Below are 12,830 nucleotides of genomic sequence, written 5' to 3' on the forward strand. Positions count from 1 at the left end.
AGTGATTGGTTCAAAGTCACTCCCAGCATCTTTGCAGTGGTTGGACTAGCAAATACCATTTTATTCCTAGAACAGCATAACTGTTAAATTTATAGCAAATCACGTATCAGTTCTATTTAATACTGGAGAAGAGATAGAATAGTCTTCCATATCCTTGCAGCGGATGCAAGGATCTTTGTTGTGTAGACTCTGAATGCAGACCTGGGTTCCCAGTTCTTTGGGGAGAGTTTCTTTGTGCCCACAGTGGGGTGGTGGGGGAAGAAGAACCGTATGCAACCAGTGCTATCGGCTGACCTCTCTGCGTCTCTCCCAGCCAATCTGCAAAATGTCAGTATGGTGGTGACCAGTGCTATTTTTCTAGAAAAAGAGGTGCCAGAATTCCCCATGAACACCTCTCTTGTTCTCTTAGAATGGTAATGGCGCCCACCTGAGAGGTGCCAGAACTGAGTTCCAGCGAGTTCTGGCTGAAAAAAGCCCTGGTGGTAACTATATTGGATGCCTGAAAAAAGAAATAAGAAAAAGAGGAACTCTGTCCACTAAGGGGAGGTCGATCTATATAGCTGCTAGTCATGACTGCTAAGTGGAATCTCCTTGTTCCAAGGCAATATACTTCCATTTCAGAGCTGTTGGGGAACGCTACAGGGGACAGTAGACTCCCAGAGGCAACTGGTTAGCTGTTTTAAAATGCAAAAGCATGATCCTTGATCCAATGGGTAAGGTTCTCAGTAGTTGCTCATGAGTAACCAGTCGGATTCCGCTGTTTCTTTTAGTTTCTTTATTGTGCAAGTATATACAGTGCAGGGTACAAAAGTTCACGTCTGTCTCATCCTTCCACAGAATCCGGGAATGACTCTTTCCGATTCTTTGCCCAACATAATCTTAAGATTTAGTGTCAGGAAATAACGTAGTCCTGGACACAGCAGAGTTAACCGCAGGTTTTCTTGAAGCTTCTGGCTGTAGAGCATTAACTGGACAGCACAATGCAGGAACTCAGCAACTCACTTGGATAACTATATACAGTATTTATTGAAGCAACTGGTATCCATAAGTTACTATGTACAGACTTTACAAATAAAAGAAACAAAACATAAAACCTTTCCTCTCTGTCTCTCTCTCTCTCAACCTTCAGTACAGTACACTACTAACAACCACACCACACCACACCACACCACACAAGCTCTCACACAGAGCTCATTCTTTAGGAACTCATTGACCAATCACAGGTCGTTGCTAAGGGTCTGGAGAAAGAGCAGATCTTGGCTTTCTGCCAACTGGTAATTGCTACAGAGGTGATAAGCTGACTTTCTGCACGTAGGCACTTTGAAATCTCTAACACATAAAAGCCGCGGGATGCGGAACCCCCTCCTACCACCCCTGCGCCTGGCCCCTCCGCGCAAGTGGGGAAATGGAAGAGGTGTGTTTCCCCTTGTGCCTGAGCGGTGCGAGTGCTCTCCCACCTTCCCAGAGCCCTGGTCCGCACCTCCCTGGGCAGTCTCCCCTTCCCCACTAGAGGGACTTCTGCGTTCCCTGCTGGACGAAGAGGAATTGCTGAGAAGGTGATGTGGGGGCTCTCTATACCCTGAAAGCCCTTGCGCCACTCTACGCTGAGCCAAGGACAGTTCCCCGACACAATGCAACAAGGCAATTTTTAATATTCTTAAAAATAGCTTGGTTTGATCTTTGTAGTGGAATTAAAACTCCGTGGCTCATGGGCATGTTAATGAAATATTCGGAGTGGATGTGGCACCATTGAAATAATGATCACACCACAAAGAGTTGCAGTGTCTGATTGATGGGGATAGCTCCAGGCATTTGTGCGGTCTCTTTGCAGCCACTGAGAAGCTCTGCATTTCTTAGGGCCTGCCATTCCGGCCAACCAAATGACTAGGCCTACCGAGAACTCAAGCAGAAAGAGAACTTTGGTTTCCCTGCCTTCCCTTCTGGCGAGAGATATTTCACTTGCTTCGTGGTTCGCTCTCAGGCTGCAGTGTGGCATTTGACAGAACCGGACGTTACACAGTGGCAGCAAACGCTGAACAGAATAACTGTTATGAAAACTTCCCGCGGGGGCAAGTTGGGAGACTGACCCCCAAGACGGACGAAGCTTCCGTGCCCTCTGGCTCCTAGAGTCCAGGGGCACAATGTAATATGCAGTTGTTCCCAGCTTGAAAACAACATACACAAGCCATTTGGCTAAGATCTACTTTATTGTAGAATTAGAGCAGAATGTCTCTGCGTAGCAGCTCATAATTCAGAGCTGTGTCTTAAAGCATCTTGCACCTCCTGATGCAAAACAGAAAGAAGAAAATACAATAGTAAAATACAATGACATCACATGTGTGGGAGCTGGTATGCCCAGTGTAATTCCCACAGAGAGGAAACATGACTCTTGAGTCTTGTGACCTTGCTGCAGCGTTCGCAGCTCGTCATGTCATAATATCACAACATCCTCCCCCGATATTAGACAATGTGAGAGCGGCGAAAGTTAAGGCATTATTAACAGAAGTAAACAAACAGTTATCATATACACAGTATGAATCTGATGTCTTTGTTCCACCCTTGGAACTCTCTGAGACTGGTTCTACCAGTTTGAGCCTTTGATAACCAACTCTCCAGGGGACCAGAGCATTTGCTCTGTGTGTGTTGGCAGAAACAGTGTTGAACTTTGCAACCTGTTGTGGTGGCTTTTTCACACCTGTGAAATGAGCCTGAGTGTCTCTGTCTTGAGTGCAAACTACAGCTACATTTGCAACAGCTGAGATTGCAAACTCTTTGGAGTAGCGTTTGGGCGCCTGACCCTTTGTTACTCTCTCAGATCTACGCATAAGATGTAGATCCTCTTTGCTGAGTTTCTCCTGAACAGGACTTTTTGGAGAAACTTTACCAATTGTAAACAGTGGCTCTAAAGATCCTAGCACATCATCATCTGTTGATGGCCTGGTACTATCATGAGTTCTCTCAATGACAGTTTCACCTGTGTCGGAACTAGCCGTGGTTGGGCTTGCACTGCTACTGCTGGTGTCAGTGTCCTCATATGTATTGACATCAATGGGAAAACTTTGGAGAATCTGTGTCTCCGGCTTTACAGTAGGTTCTACCTCCTGAGTAAGAATTACTGTGTTTGAGGAAGGCAATAGAATTCTGTATTGACCTTTCTCATAGCCCATAAAAATGCCTTGGATGGTTGCACCTTCAAGCGATTCCACCCACATCTGAGAACCAAAAACCTTGAGATGCTTAACAGAAGGCTTTCTGTTAAACAGTATCTCATAAGGTGAGCATTCCATTCCTTTTGGAATACTCCTGACCCATGCATAAGTGAAGGCAGATAGGCTTTCAGCCCAATTCTGGTCAGACAGCTTTGCACTTAGCAATTGCGCCTGCATACCCTCACGTAGTATTGTGTTAATTTTAACACACAAATCATTGTTCCATGATGATTGGCTGACAGCAACTTTGTGCCGAATGCAATGTTGACTTAGGAACTCCTTGAACTCCTGTGAATCAAACACTGGTAATTGATTAGTATACAAACATTCAATTTTGCCATCATGCATGAAATCTATCTTAGCACAAAATTCAGTGAACTTGGCCAAGACTTGCTGCGGACTTTTCATAGTATAAATCCAAGAGAATTTAGAGAAATGATCAGACAGCAATAAATAACAGGTAGCTCCGCCTCTAGATTTTGGCAGAAGTCCTATTACATCAGCAGAAACCTGCTGGAAACATCTTGTGACCTTTTCTCTGCGTGGCTGTTTGGTAGTCTCCTTGGACTTAGCAGCACCTGCAAAATAAGAGTCAACAACATCATAACAACAGTCAGTATTTTCAAAAGACAGTAAAAATAGTCCATCTTTGTTCTTCTGAGCTGTAAAGATAACTTCTCCATCTTTATAAATTGTGCACAGTCCTTTGCGCAGCCTGAGCTCGCATCCCTTCTCGGTAAGCTGCGATGCACTTAGCAGGTTGTAGGCAATTTCTGGCACATAGAGAACGTTGCTTATAGATAGCTGGAGACTCTGAAGATAAACAGTTCCAACTCCAGTCGATTTCAGGTGTGTTCCACTCACCTGCGACACGGTGGAGTCCAGCCTCTTAAAAGTCTTAAATAAACGCTTGTTTGCGGTCATGTGGTGACTGGCAGCTGAGTCAATAACAAAAGCCAGGTCAATGTCAATGTCATCCTGCTCCTGCACGCCTTGTGTAAGCAATGCAAATGTGCGCCCTTTGGAGACTTTGGCTTGTGCCTTGCCTGTAGATCCACCGGCTTGTTGGTTAGATCCTTTCTTGGGCTTTCTGCAGGTCTGGAAACTGTGTCCTCTCATTCCACAGTTTGTGCAGCGTATGACTTTAAGAGCTTGCACATGCTCAGTTGGACCACTAGGTGGGGTTGAGGACGCTCTTGCTTCACTCCCCCTTCCATTAGCCTCATTTTGAGCAGCACAACGATCTTGCTCATTTAGCAAAGTTGAGAAGACTCTGGCAACGGTTAAGTTTTGAGCATCCAGGGCACCTAGCTGTGATGCAATAGCACTATAACCGGCATGGAGGCTATTCAAAACCATGAAACAAAACACATCTTCGTTCAATTGAACGTTGCGTTGTGCGAGTTCACTTCTTAATTCTTTCATATGGTTAAGATGCGAACGCAAATTGTCTCCCTCCTTTAACCTTAGGTTGGTGAGACGTTGGAAATGCAGCATGGAACTTCCTGCCGCAATCCTTAAATGTTCATTTTGCAAAACAACCCAATAATCATTAGCGTGGACCAAATCTCTGACGTGTATTAACTGAGATTGGTCAAGATGCAAAACAATGGTCGCCTTCGCCTGATTATCCCTGTTCAGCCATCGAGGGCCAGGGAGCAGTGGAGGGGCATTAGTGACCACATCAAGCAAATTCTGCCTGGTAAGCACAGCTTCCATTTTAATACGCCATGTCTGATAATTTTCATCAGTGAGAAGTGGACAAAGGGAGCTGCTGCTCTGCTTGCTATCCTTTGCCATAGTGGCGAAAAGCAGGCTTTTTTACTCTCTGACTTCAGAAAGCAATTTAAGCAAACAAACCTAGCCTTCTGAGGTTTATTGCCTCGTAAATCAGTCCGGCTACTCACAGTCCAATTAACGCGTCTTCTTCTCACAGCGGGAAACGGCCGTCTTCAGCACGAAATAACTCCCCCGGAACGAAGCACACAGTTTAAGGCTGCTTTCTTTGCCGGCAGATAAACATCAGGCAGAAGTCAATCAGAGGTCCGATGTTCGGAAACCATCCTCTGCTACCAATGTTATGAAAACTTCCCGCGGGGGCAAGTTGGGAGACTGACCCCCAAGACGGACGAAGCTTCCGTGCCCTCTGGCTCCTAGAGTCCAGGGGCACAATGTAATATGCAGTTGTTCCCAGCTTGAAAACAACATACACAAGCCATTTGGCTAAGATCTACTTTATTGTAGAATTAGAGCAGAATGTCTCTGCGTAGCAGCTCATAATTCAGAGCTGTGTCTTAAAGCATCTTGCACCTCCTGATGCAAAACAGAAAGAAGAAAATACAATAGTAAAATACAATGACATCACATGTGTGGGAGCTGGTATGCCCAGTGTAATTCCCACAGAGAGGAAACATGACTCTTGAGTCTTGTGACCTTGCTGCAGCGTTCGCAGCTCGTCATGTCATAATATCACAACAATAACATCTAGCAGTCCCCCCCCCCAAAAGCGGCGGATAATTTTCTATACAAATCTGCTTTGCTTGTAACCAGTTGCCCATGTCATGACCTAGAAGGCAAAACCTTATTATGCACCTACTGAGATCATGTCATCAAATACTCTTTGATACCCAGGACTATAGCTCAGTTCACATATTATTACTACCTGCTCTGTTGACTCCCTTCCTATGGTTCAGGAGTCATCTTGTGCCCCTTCCTTCCTCCACACAAGACCTGAAATGTGTGAATAATAATAATAATAATAATAATAATAATAATAATAATAATAATTTATTTGTACCCCACCCATATGGTTGAGTTCCCCCAGCCACTCTGGGTGGCTCTCAATTGAGTGTTAAAACAATACAGCATTAAATATTAAAAACTTCCCTAAACAGGGCTGCCTTCAGATGTCTTTTAAAAATAGGATAGCTGTTTATTTCCTTGACATCTGATGGAAGGGCGTTCCACAGGGCAGGCGCCACTACCGAGAAGGCCCTCTGTCTGGTTCCCTGTAACCTCACTTCTCACAAGGATGGAGTCTAGCGACTTTGCATTCATAGCTGTGCATGTGTGGCTTCTTTCCCCTCAAAAAACTGCTTGTGGGAAATTATGTTGCTATTCCAACTATAGGTAGCCATGTGTCCTGATTGTGGCAGTCAGCTCTGCTACTGTTCTAGACTGTTCTTGTTGTTGTTCCGTTACGCATCCATTTTGGCCTGGTCTCTTCTCTGAAATAGCTTGACATCCTAGTCTCCAGCTGCCCCGGAAATACCGAGACCGTCACAAAAACCCTAAAGCCATTGTGGCTTCTCACCTGGTCATGCCAAGTCCCGAATTCCCACCTTTGTTGAGGTACGTGAACTGGAAATGGCTTCACGTTGGGAGAAGAGGTGGGAATAGAGGGCTGCTGACTGAGGCCACCTTCTTCTCCTCCTCCTCCAACACCTCCTTTGCCGCCACTCCTGGGAGTCAGAGGGAAGAGCCTTGTGCCGGGTCCAAGGGATGGAGCCAGCCCAGCCAGCCCACTGGTGGAGTAGCAGCACCATCAGGAAGAGGAGGAGGAGGAGGAAGTGGGAAGTAGGCAAGAGGGATGCCGCTGCAACCCCCACTGTCCCTGCTACTGGAGGCTGCAACTCTCTGGTCTGGAGGGCCCTAGCCACCCACCCAACTGGCCATGCAAAATTGAGAAAGGAGAAAGTGAGCCAGGTGGAGGAGACCCTGAGCAGAAGCAGACTCGGGGGGTGATGGGGAACGGTGTAGCTGGAAGGAGTGCAGGGAGACCTGTGGAGCAGGAATTTGAGGGGGGCAAAGAGATTATGGGGGTCAAGGATGAGCACGGGAGCTAACTGGGATTCGGGGCAGGGTGTCTTTATCATGAGAAACTTTAATTAAAATCTTTTTTTCCCCATTTTCTGTTATTGAACTTTATTGAAAACCATCCATAAAGGCCTTTGAAAGAGCATAATGTGAAGCAACTGAACCTTTATTATTATTTTAAGATTTACTTTACAAAGTTGTTATTGTGCTTTACCAGATCTTAACCTATTACATTATTTGTAAGATTGGATTCCAAATATCATTGAATTTGCCCGTGGCAAATCTGCGTTTATATGCAAATTGTTTAAGTCTTCATTCTGATTGTAGCAGGGAGCCGCATTTTTATTTTTCCAATTCATCGGTTTCAGTCTTTTTGCTGTGGTCAGGGCATGGAGAGTCCACTCGTATTGTCCTTTTGTAAGGTCCCATGTGCTGGGTATATAATTCAAAAGGATATTTTGCTCTGTAAATGTAAGGTTGTTCTGTACAGCTCTGTTGATCGTTTCAGTTACCTTCTGCCAAAAATCTTTCAATATAGGACAATGAAAAAAACATATGTTTTAGAGAAGCAATATCCCTATTGCGTCTACAACAGTTAGATACCTTAGATAACCCTTTTTTTAAAAACAAACATAATGGGGTCCTGTATATTCTAAATATTTTTGTTGTTGTATGAGCCTCAATTTAAGGTCCAGAGACACCCTTGTTATAGCACTTAAAAGAATTGGATATCTCAATTTCGACCACACAGTGGGAAACTGTTTTAAGTGCTTTAATTAAAATCTTAATGTTAAAAAGGACCCCTCCTAGCAGTGATAGTGATGTAGAGTAGAATGTCCCTATTTTCATCTGAGGAATGTCGGAGGGTAAGCCTGAAATCTTGCAAGTATTGTTTGCTGTGGCCCAAGGGAGCTTCAGTTTCAACAGACCCCCAGAATGGCCAGGCAGGAAGGAAAGATTCGCTCATTTCTTCTTAGCAACAAAGCTCCACAAAGAGACAGAAGGAATGCAGGCTCACCCATTCTATATGAAAGGAAGCTGGCCATATATTTGAATGCATATCTTTAAATCCTCCACTTTTTGTGCAGAGTTGCTTGCCAGAATTTATGAGCATTTTATTCCTAAGCATAACGTAGTTTATGACAGGGCATGTTTCCACCAGGAAGTTCAAAACCCTGGGGAGTCACTGGGTTCCTTTATGACAGGGCTGATACGTGATGCGAAAAACTATTAAGTTACGCTATCTGCAGAACCAAACCAGTAACTTGTAATGGCAATCAGTTGCCTTTGTTGTTCTTGGACTTAATCTGCTGCTTAGAAAGGTGTGCCCCCCCCTCTGTATTCCAATAAAGGTAAAGGGACCCCTGGCCGTTAGGTCCCGTCGCGGATGACTCTGGGGTTGCGGCGCTCATCTCGCTTTAGTGGCCGAGGGAGCTGGCATACAGCTTCCGGGTCATGTGGCCAGCATGACTAAGCCGCTTCTGGCGGACCAGAGCAGCGCACGGAAACGCCATTTACCTTCCCGCCGGAGCGGTACCTATTTATCTACTTGCACTTTGACGTGCTTTCAAGCTGCTAGGTTGGCAGGAGCAGGGACCGAGCAACGGGAGCTCACCCCGTCGCGGGGATTCGAACTGCCAACCTTCTGATCGGCAAGCCCTAGGCTCTGTGGTTTAGACCACAGCGCCACCCGCATCCCAATAGTTTCATTCAAAAAGTGGTCTTCAGCCTTTCAGCTCTTTGGATTAAAAGCTAGCAATTACATTCTTCTTCTGTATTATAGAAGGCCACAGTAAACAAACAGATGGTCCTTTTTTTAATTATTTCCATTAAGCAGAGTGCGCAGCAGAAATGTTTATGATTATTCATTTATTTAGATTTCTAACCCACTCTTCATTAAAAAATAATCTCAGAGCAGGGTACGATATAATGAAGCTAATGCATCGTAAAATATAAGTTGTATGAAACAAATATAACTTTGAAACACCATCAGCACCATATGATGCTGTGTTATATGTTATATAATAATAGTATGATTTTCTTCACTATTAATCGCTCTCTATCATCTTATTCTCCATAAAGCTGTTTCTTGGAGAAAGCTCCACAAAAACGTCAGGAAGTACATTGCACATCCCAACAACCAAAATGGCAACAACTAAAAAGCTATTCCAATTGACTCCTTATTACATTTTGCCAGTCTAATGTGATTAGGCTGATGCAGAACTAAAACAAAATCATTATCCTTACTTTAATACTTTATCGTAAGTGGCCGATTACCAGCGCCATCTTAAGTAGTAGGACGGTGTGACGGACAGCAGAGGCTGGTGCTGCAGTGCTCTGAATCCCACCAGAGGGCTGAAGCCTCTCTCTGATTGGCTACCAGAAGGGGACGGAGCCAGCACTTTGGGAGGGCGAATAAAAGGAATTGTGGCTTTGTGGGGAATAGAACTCTCAGCACCCATAAACCCTTAAGAAACTACATTTCTCAGGGTTCTTTGGGGAAGCCATGACTGTTTAAGTGGTATGATACTGCTTTAAACATATGGCACAGATGGGGCCAAAGATTAGAACCTACCTTTCCATAATTAAAACCAAGTTTTGGCTGAGCCTTTTTGGAAGCACGTAAAAGAGTAAAGTGAAGAGTATTTGCAGGTACTTGCTATTGCACGGGAGTAGGCCATGCATGAATTGGTTGCTGGATGAAATCACAATGTGGTTTCAAGATCTCTGTGGACCCAGTGCGTGGCAGTTCTTACAGATCAGTGGAGCTGTTGACAAGTACCTAGAGATGTCTGAAGATTAAAAATGAGTCCCCTTGTCCACTGCAGTTAAATGCAGGTGGCCTGCTGTGTAAGCTGTGTTTTAATATTCTTACTTTCCCAGTTTGCAGCAGATCCAGCGAGTGTTGTCCTGATCATTAGTGATGAGGAAGATTCTGATTCCTACATTGAACACTCCATAGGTTCTTTCATTTTAACACATGGAGATATTGTCCCTGCGTAGGAAAAGTGGAGGGGAAAGTTAGTTTAATTTGTAGTTCCATCCTTACCTCCATGGGGAAGTGGACAAGCTTTTTACTGCAGATGTAACCTGTGATACTCCACTGTGGGAGGGTTCGGGAGCTTGTGACCCTCTAGACAATGGGTAGGCAAACTAAGGCCCGGGAGCCGGATCCAGCCCAATCGCCTTCTAAATCCAGCCTGTGGACAGTCTGGGAATCAGTGTGTTTTTGCATGAGTAGAATGTGTCCTTTTATTTAAAATGCATCTCTGGGTTATTTGTGGGGCCTGCCTGGTGTTTTTACATGAGTAGAATGTGTGTTTTTATTTAAAATGCATCTCTGGGTTATTTGTGGGGCATAGGAATTCGTTCATGTTTTGGTTTTTTTTTTTCAAAATATAGTCTGAGGGACAGTGGACCAGTCCCCTGCTGAAAAAATGTACTGACCCCTGCTCTAGATTTTGCTAGACTCTGACTCCCACAATCGCTAACCATTGGCCATTCAGCCTATGGTCGATGGGAAGTGTCCAAAAACATCTAGCAGACCAGAGGTTCCCACCTCTCTGGTATAAGGGATTCTGTTTCATTGTGCATACTTCCACAAACTCCCATAAGCGCACCCCAAAATCTAATCTCTGAATACCACCCAACAGAAGTTTGTTTTCTGTGGCTAGCAAAGCTTACTTCGGATATGAATCGTCAGCCTTAAACAGATTTATATTCCCTAGCATGGACAAAAAAAAGGGGGCTTGCAGCGAAATAAATGAACATTTACAAATGGAATGTGATGGAAGGTAATCAAATAATTGATGGTGGATCCAGAAAGAGATAATTGATGGTGCCCTTGCAGACGCATTCTTTAATCCCTGCCCAGCTAAGCCTCAAAAGGTAGGAATTTTCAGGGTGTCAATAGGAATAATATGCTGGGTTGTGAACTGCTTTCTTTTTCTGTTTTAGATGGGCTTCAATATGGCTATAAAGGAATCGGAAAGAATGGTTGCATATCAGCCCAAGGTAAGAAAGGATGTTTTCACCATGATTGTACCTAATCAGAACTGGTTAAGTCTGAAGCCAGATGAATACAAAATATTCAGAAATGTTCCTGAATAAACATTAAGCACTGTGGAAAGCCCTGCTTTTACCGCTGTGTGAAGAAAAATGTAACTATTAAGGATAAAGGAATAACAACAAAAAAGAGATTGAAATGGGGACCCAAGATAAAAATACATATCAAACACAAAAGAGATGTCTAGGTGTCGGAGGAGTTAATTATAGGAACTTCAAATGTTCTACTGAAAGATTCTCAGGTAGAAATTGTCAGTTACAGACATTTATCCCTGGCAAGGATCCATTGCTCTGCACTTGCTATCTTCCTCCTCCTTTTCTTCTTACTCCGCTTTTGACAGTATGTAAGAATAGTGGTTTTCCAGTTTAACATCACACCTAAAATCTTAAATTCCAAATGTTCCTGCCTTTGGGAGAAGAGCTGCATTCTTCCTTCCAATTTATATATGTTTATTTTTTTATTTTGCGCTGGCCTAAGTTTTAGCTCAATGGAGAAAAAATGCCTTCACCTTTTTGGATTTGGACCAATTCTGACACATGTGTCAACATTGCTGAACTAGGTGGACCAGTGGTGTTTTGTTCTGTTTTGTTTATTTAACTTCCATATCTCCCATTGTCAGAAAAAAGGGGGCAGTTTATGACATAGACCACAAAGTCAATACATAACATGATATCTAGCCAATATAAGAATCAAAACTGCTATATAAATGTGGCTGGGGAAATCCAGCCAGATGGGCGGGGTACAAATAATAATAATAATAATAATAATAATAATAATAATAATAATAGCAGTGGTATAATACAATATGGCATCAATCCTGGCATGACTGCACTGGTTTCCAATTAGTTTTCATGCCCAATTCAGAATGCTGGTTTTGACCTAAAAAGCCTTAAACTGCGCAGGACTGCAGTTCTTCAAGGATTGCCTCTTCCCCATATGAACCAACCAGGACCCTGCAATCATAATTTGAGGACCTTCTTTGTGTGTCACCTCTACCAGAGACCCGGAAGGTGGGAAAAACATGAGTGGGCCTTTTCTGTGGTGGCTCCTGTTTGTGTAATGCTCTCCCTAGGAAGGTTCCTCATAAATCAATGCATATTCTCGTAGTAGCAGCGGCATAAAAAATAAGGGAGGTAAAGATCAGCAGCAGGGTATCTAAAATACAAAAAGAAAAGTGCAAACTCAAGAATCTTCACTCTAACCAAAAGTAGCTCTAAATCATGGCACCAACACAGAAAATGTCTGACCCTCCCAGCTCTCACCTGAGAGCTTTCCTTTCCCTTCCCAGTTTCTCCACCAATGGGAGCATTTTCCTGTGCTGCTAAATTCCTACATTACTTTACCATTCACTTGTTGTTGTTCAGTCGTGTCCAACTCTTCATGACCCCATGGACAAAAGCACGCCAGGCACGCCTATCTTTCACTGCCTCCCGCAGTTTGGCCACTCATGCCAGTCGCTTCGAGAACACTGTCCAACCATCTCATCCTCTGTCGTCCCCTTCTCCTTGTGCCCTCTATCTTTCCCAACATCAGGGTCTTTTCTAGGGAGTCTTCTCTTATGAGGTGGCCAAAATACTGGAGCCTCAACTTCAGGATCTGTCCTTCCAGTGAGCACTCAGGGCTGATTTCTTTAAGGACGGATAAGTTTGATCTTTTTGCAGTCCATGGGACTCTCAAGAGTCTCCTCCAGCACCATAATTCAAAAGCATCAATTCTTCGGCGATCAGTCTTCTTTATGG

At 44.0% G+C, this 12,830-nt stretch overlaps 1 protein-coding gene across 1 annotated transcript in view; it reads left to right on the plus strand.

Annotated features, from left to right (window-relative positions):
- AOAH (acyloxyacyl hydrolase) overlaps nt 1-12,830 on the plus strand; it is an 83,541-nt gene that overhangs the window by 21,057 nt on the left and 49,654 nt on the right. The window contains exon 5 of the mRNA XM_033165905.1: nt 10,983-11,039. Coding sequence (XP_033021796.1) covers nt 10,983-11,039 — 57 coding nt within the window. The remainder of the gene's footprint in view (nt 1-10,982; nt 11,040-12,830) is intronic.

This window comes from Lacerta agilis, chromosome 12, assembly GCF_009819535.1.
Source record: "Lacerta agilis isolate rLacAgi1 chromosome 12, rLacAgi1.pri, whole genome shotgun sequence".
Taxonomy (NCBI): domain Eukaryota; kingdom Metazoa; phylum Chordata; class Lepidosauria; order Squamata; family Lacertidae; genus Lacerta; species Lacerta agilis.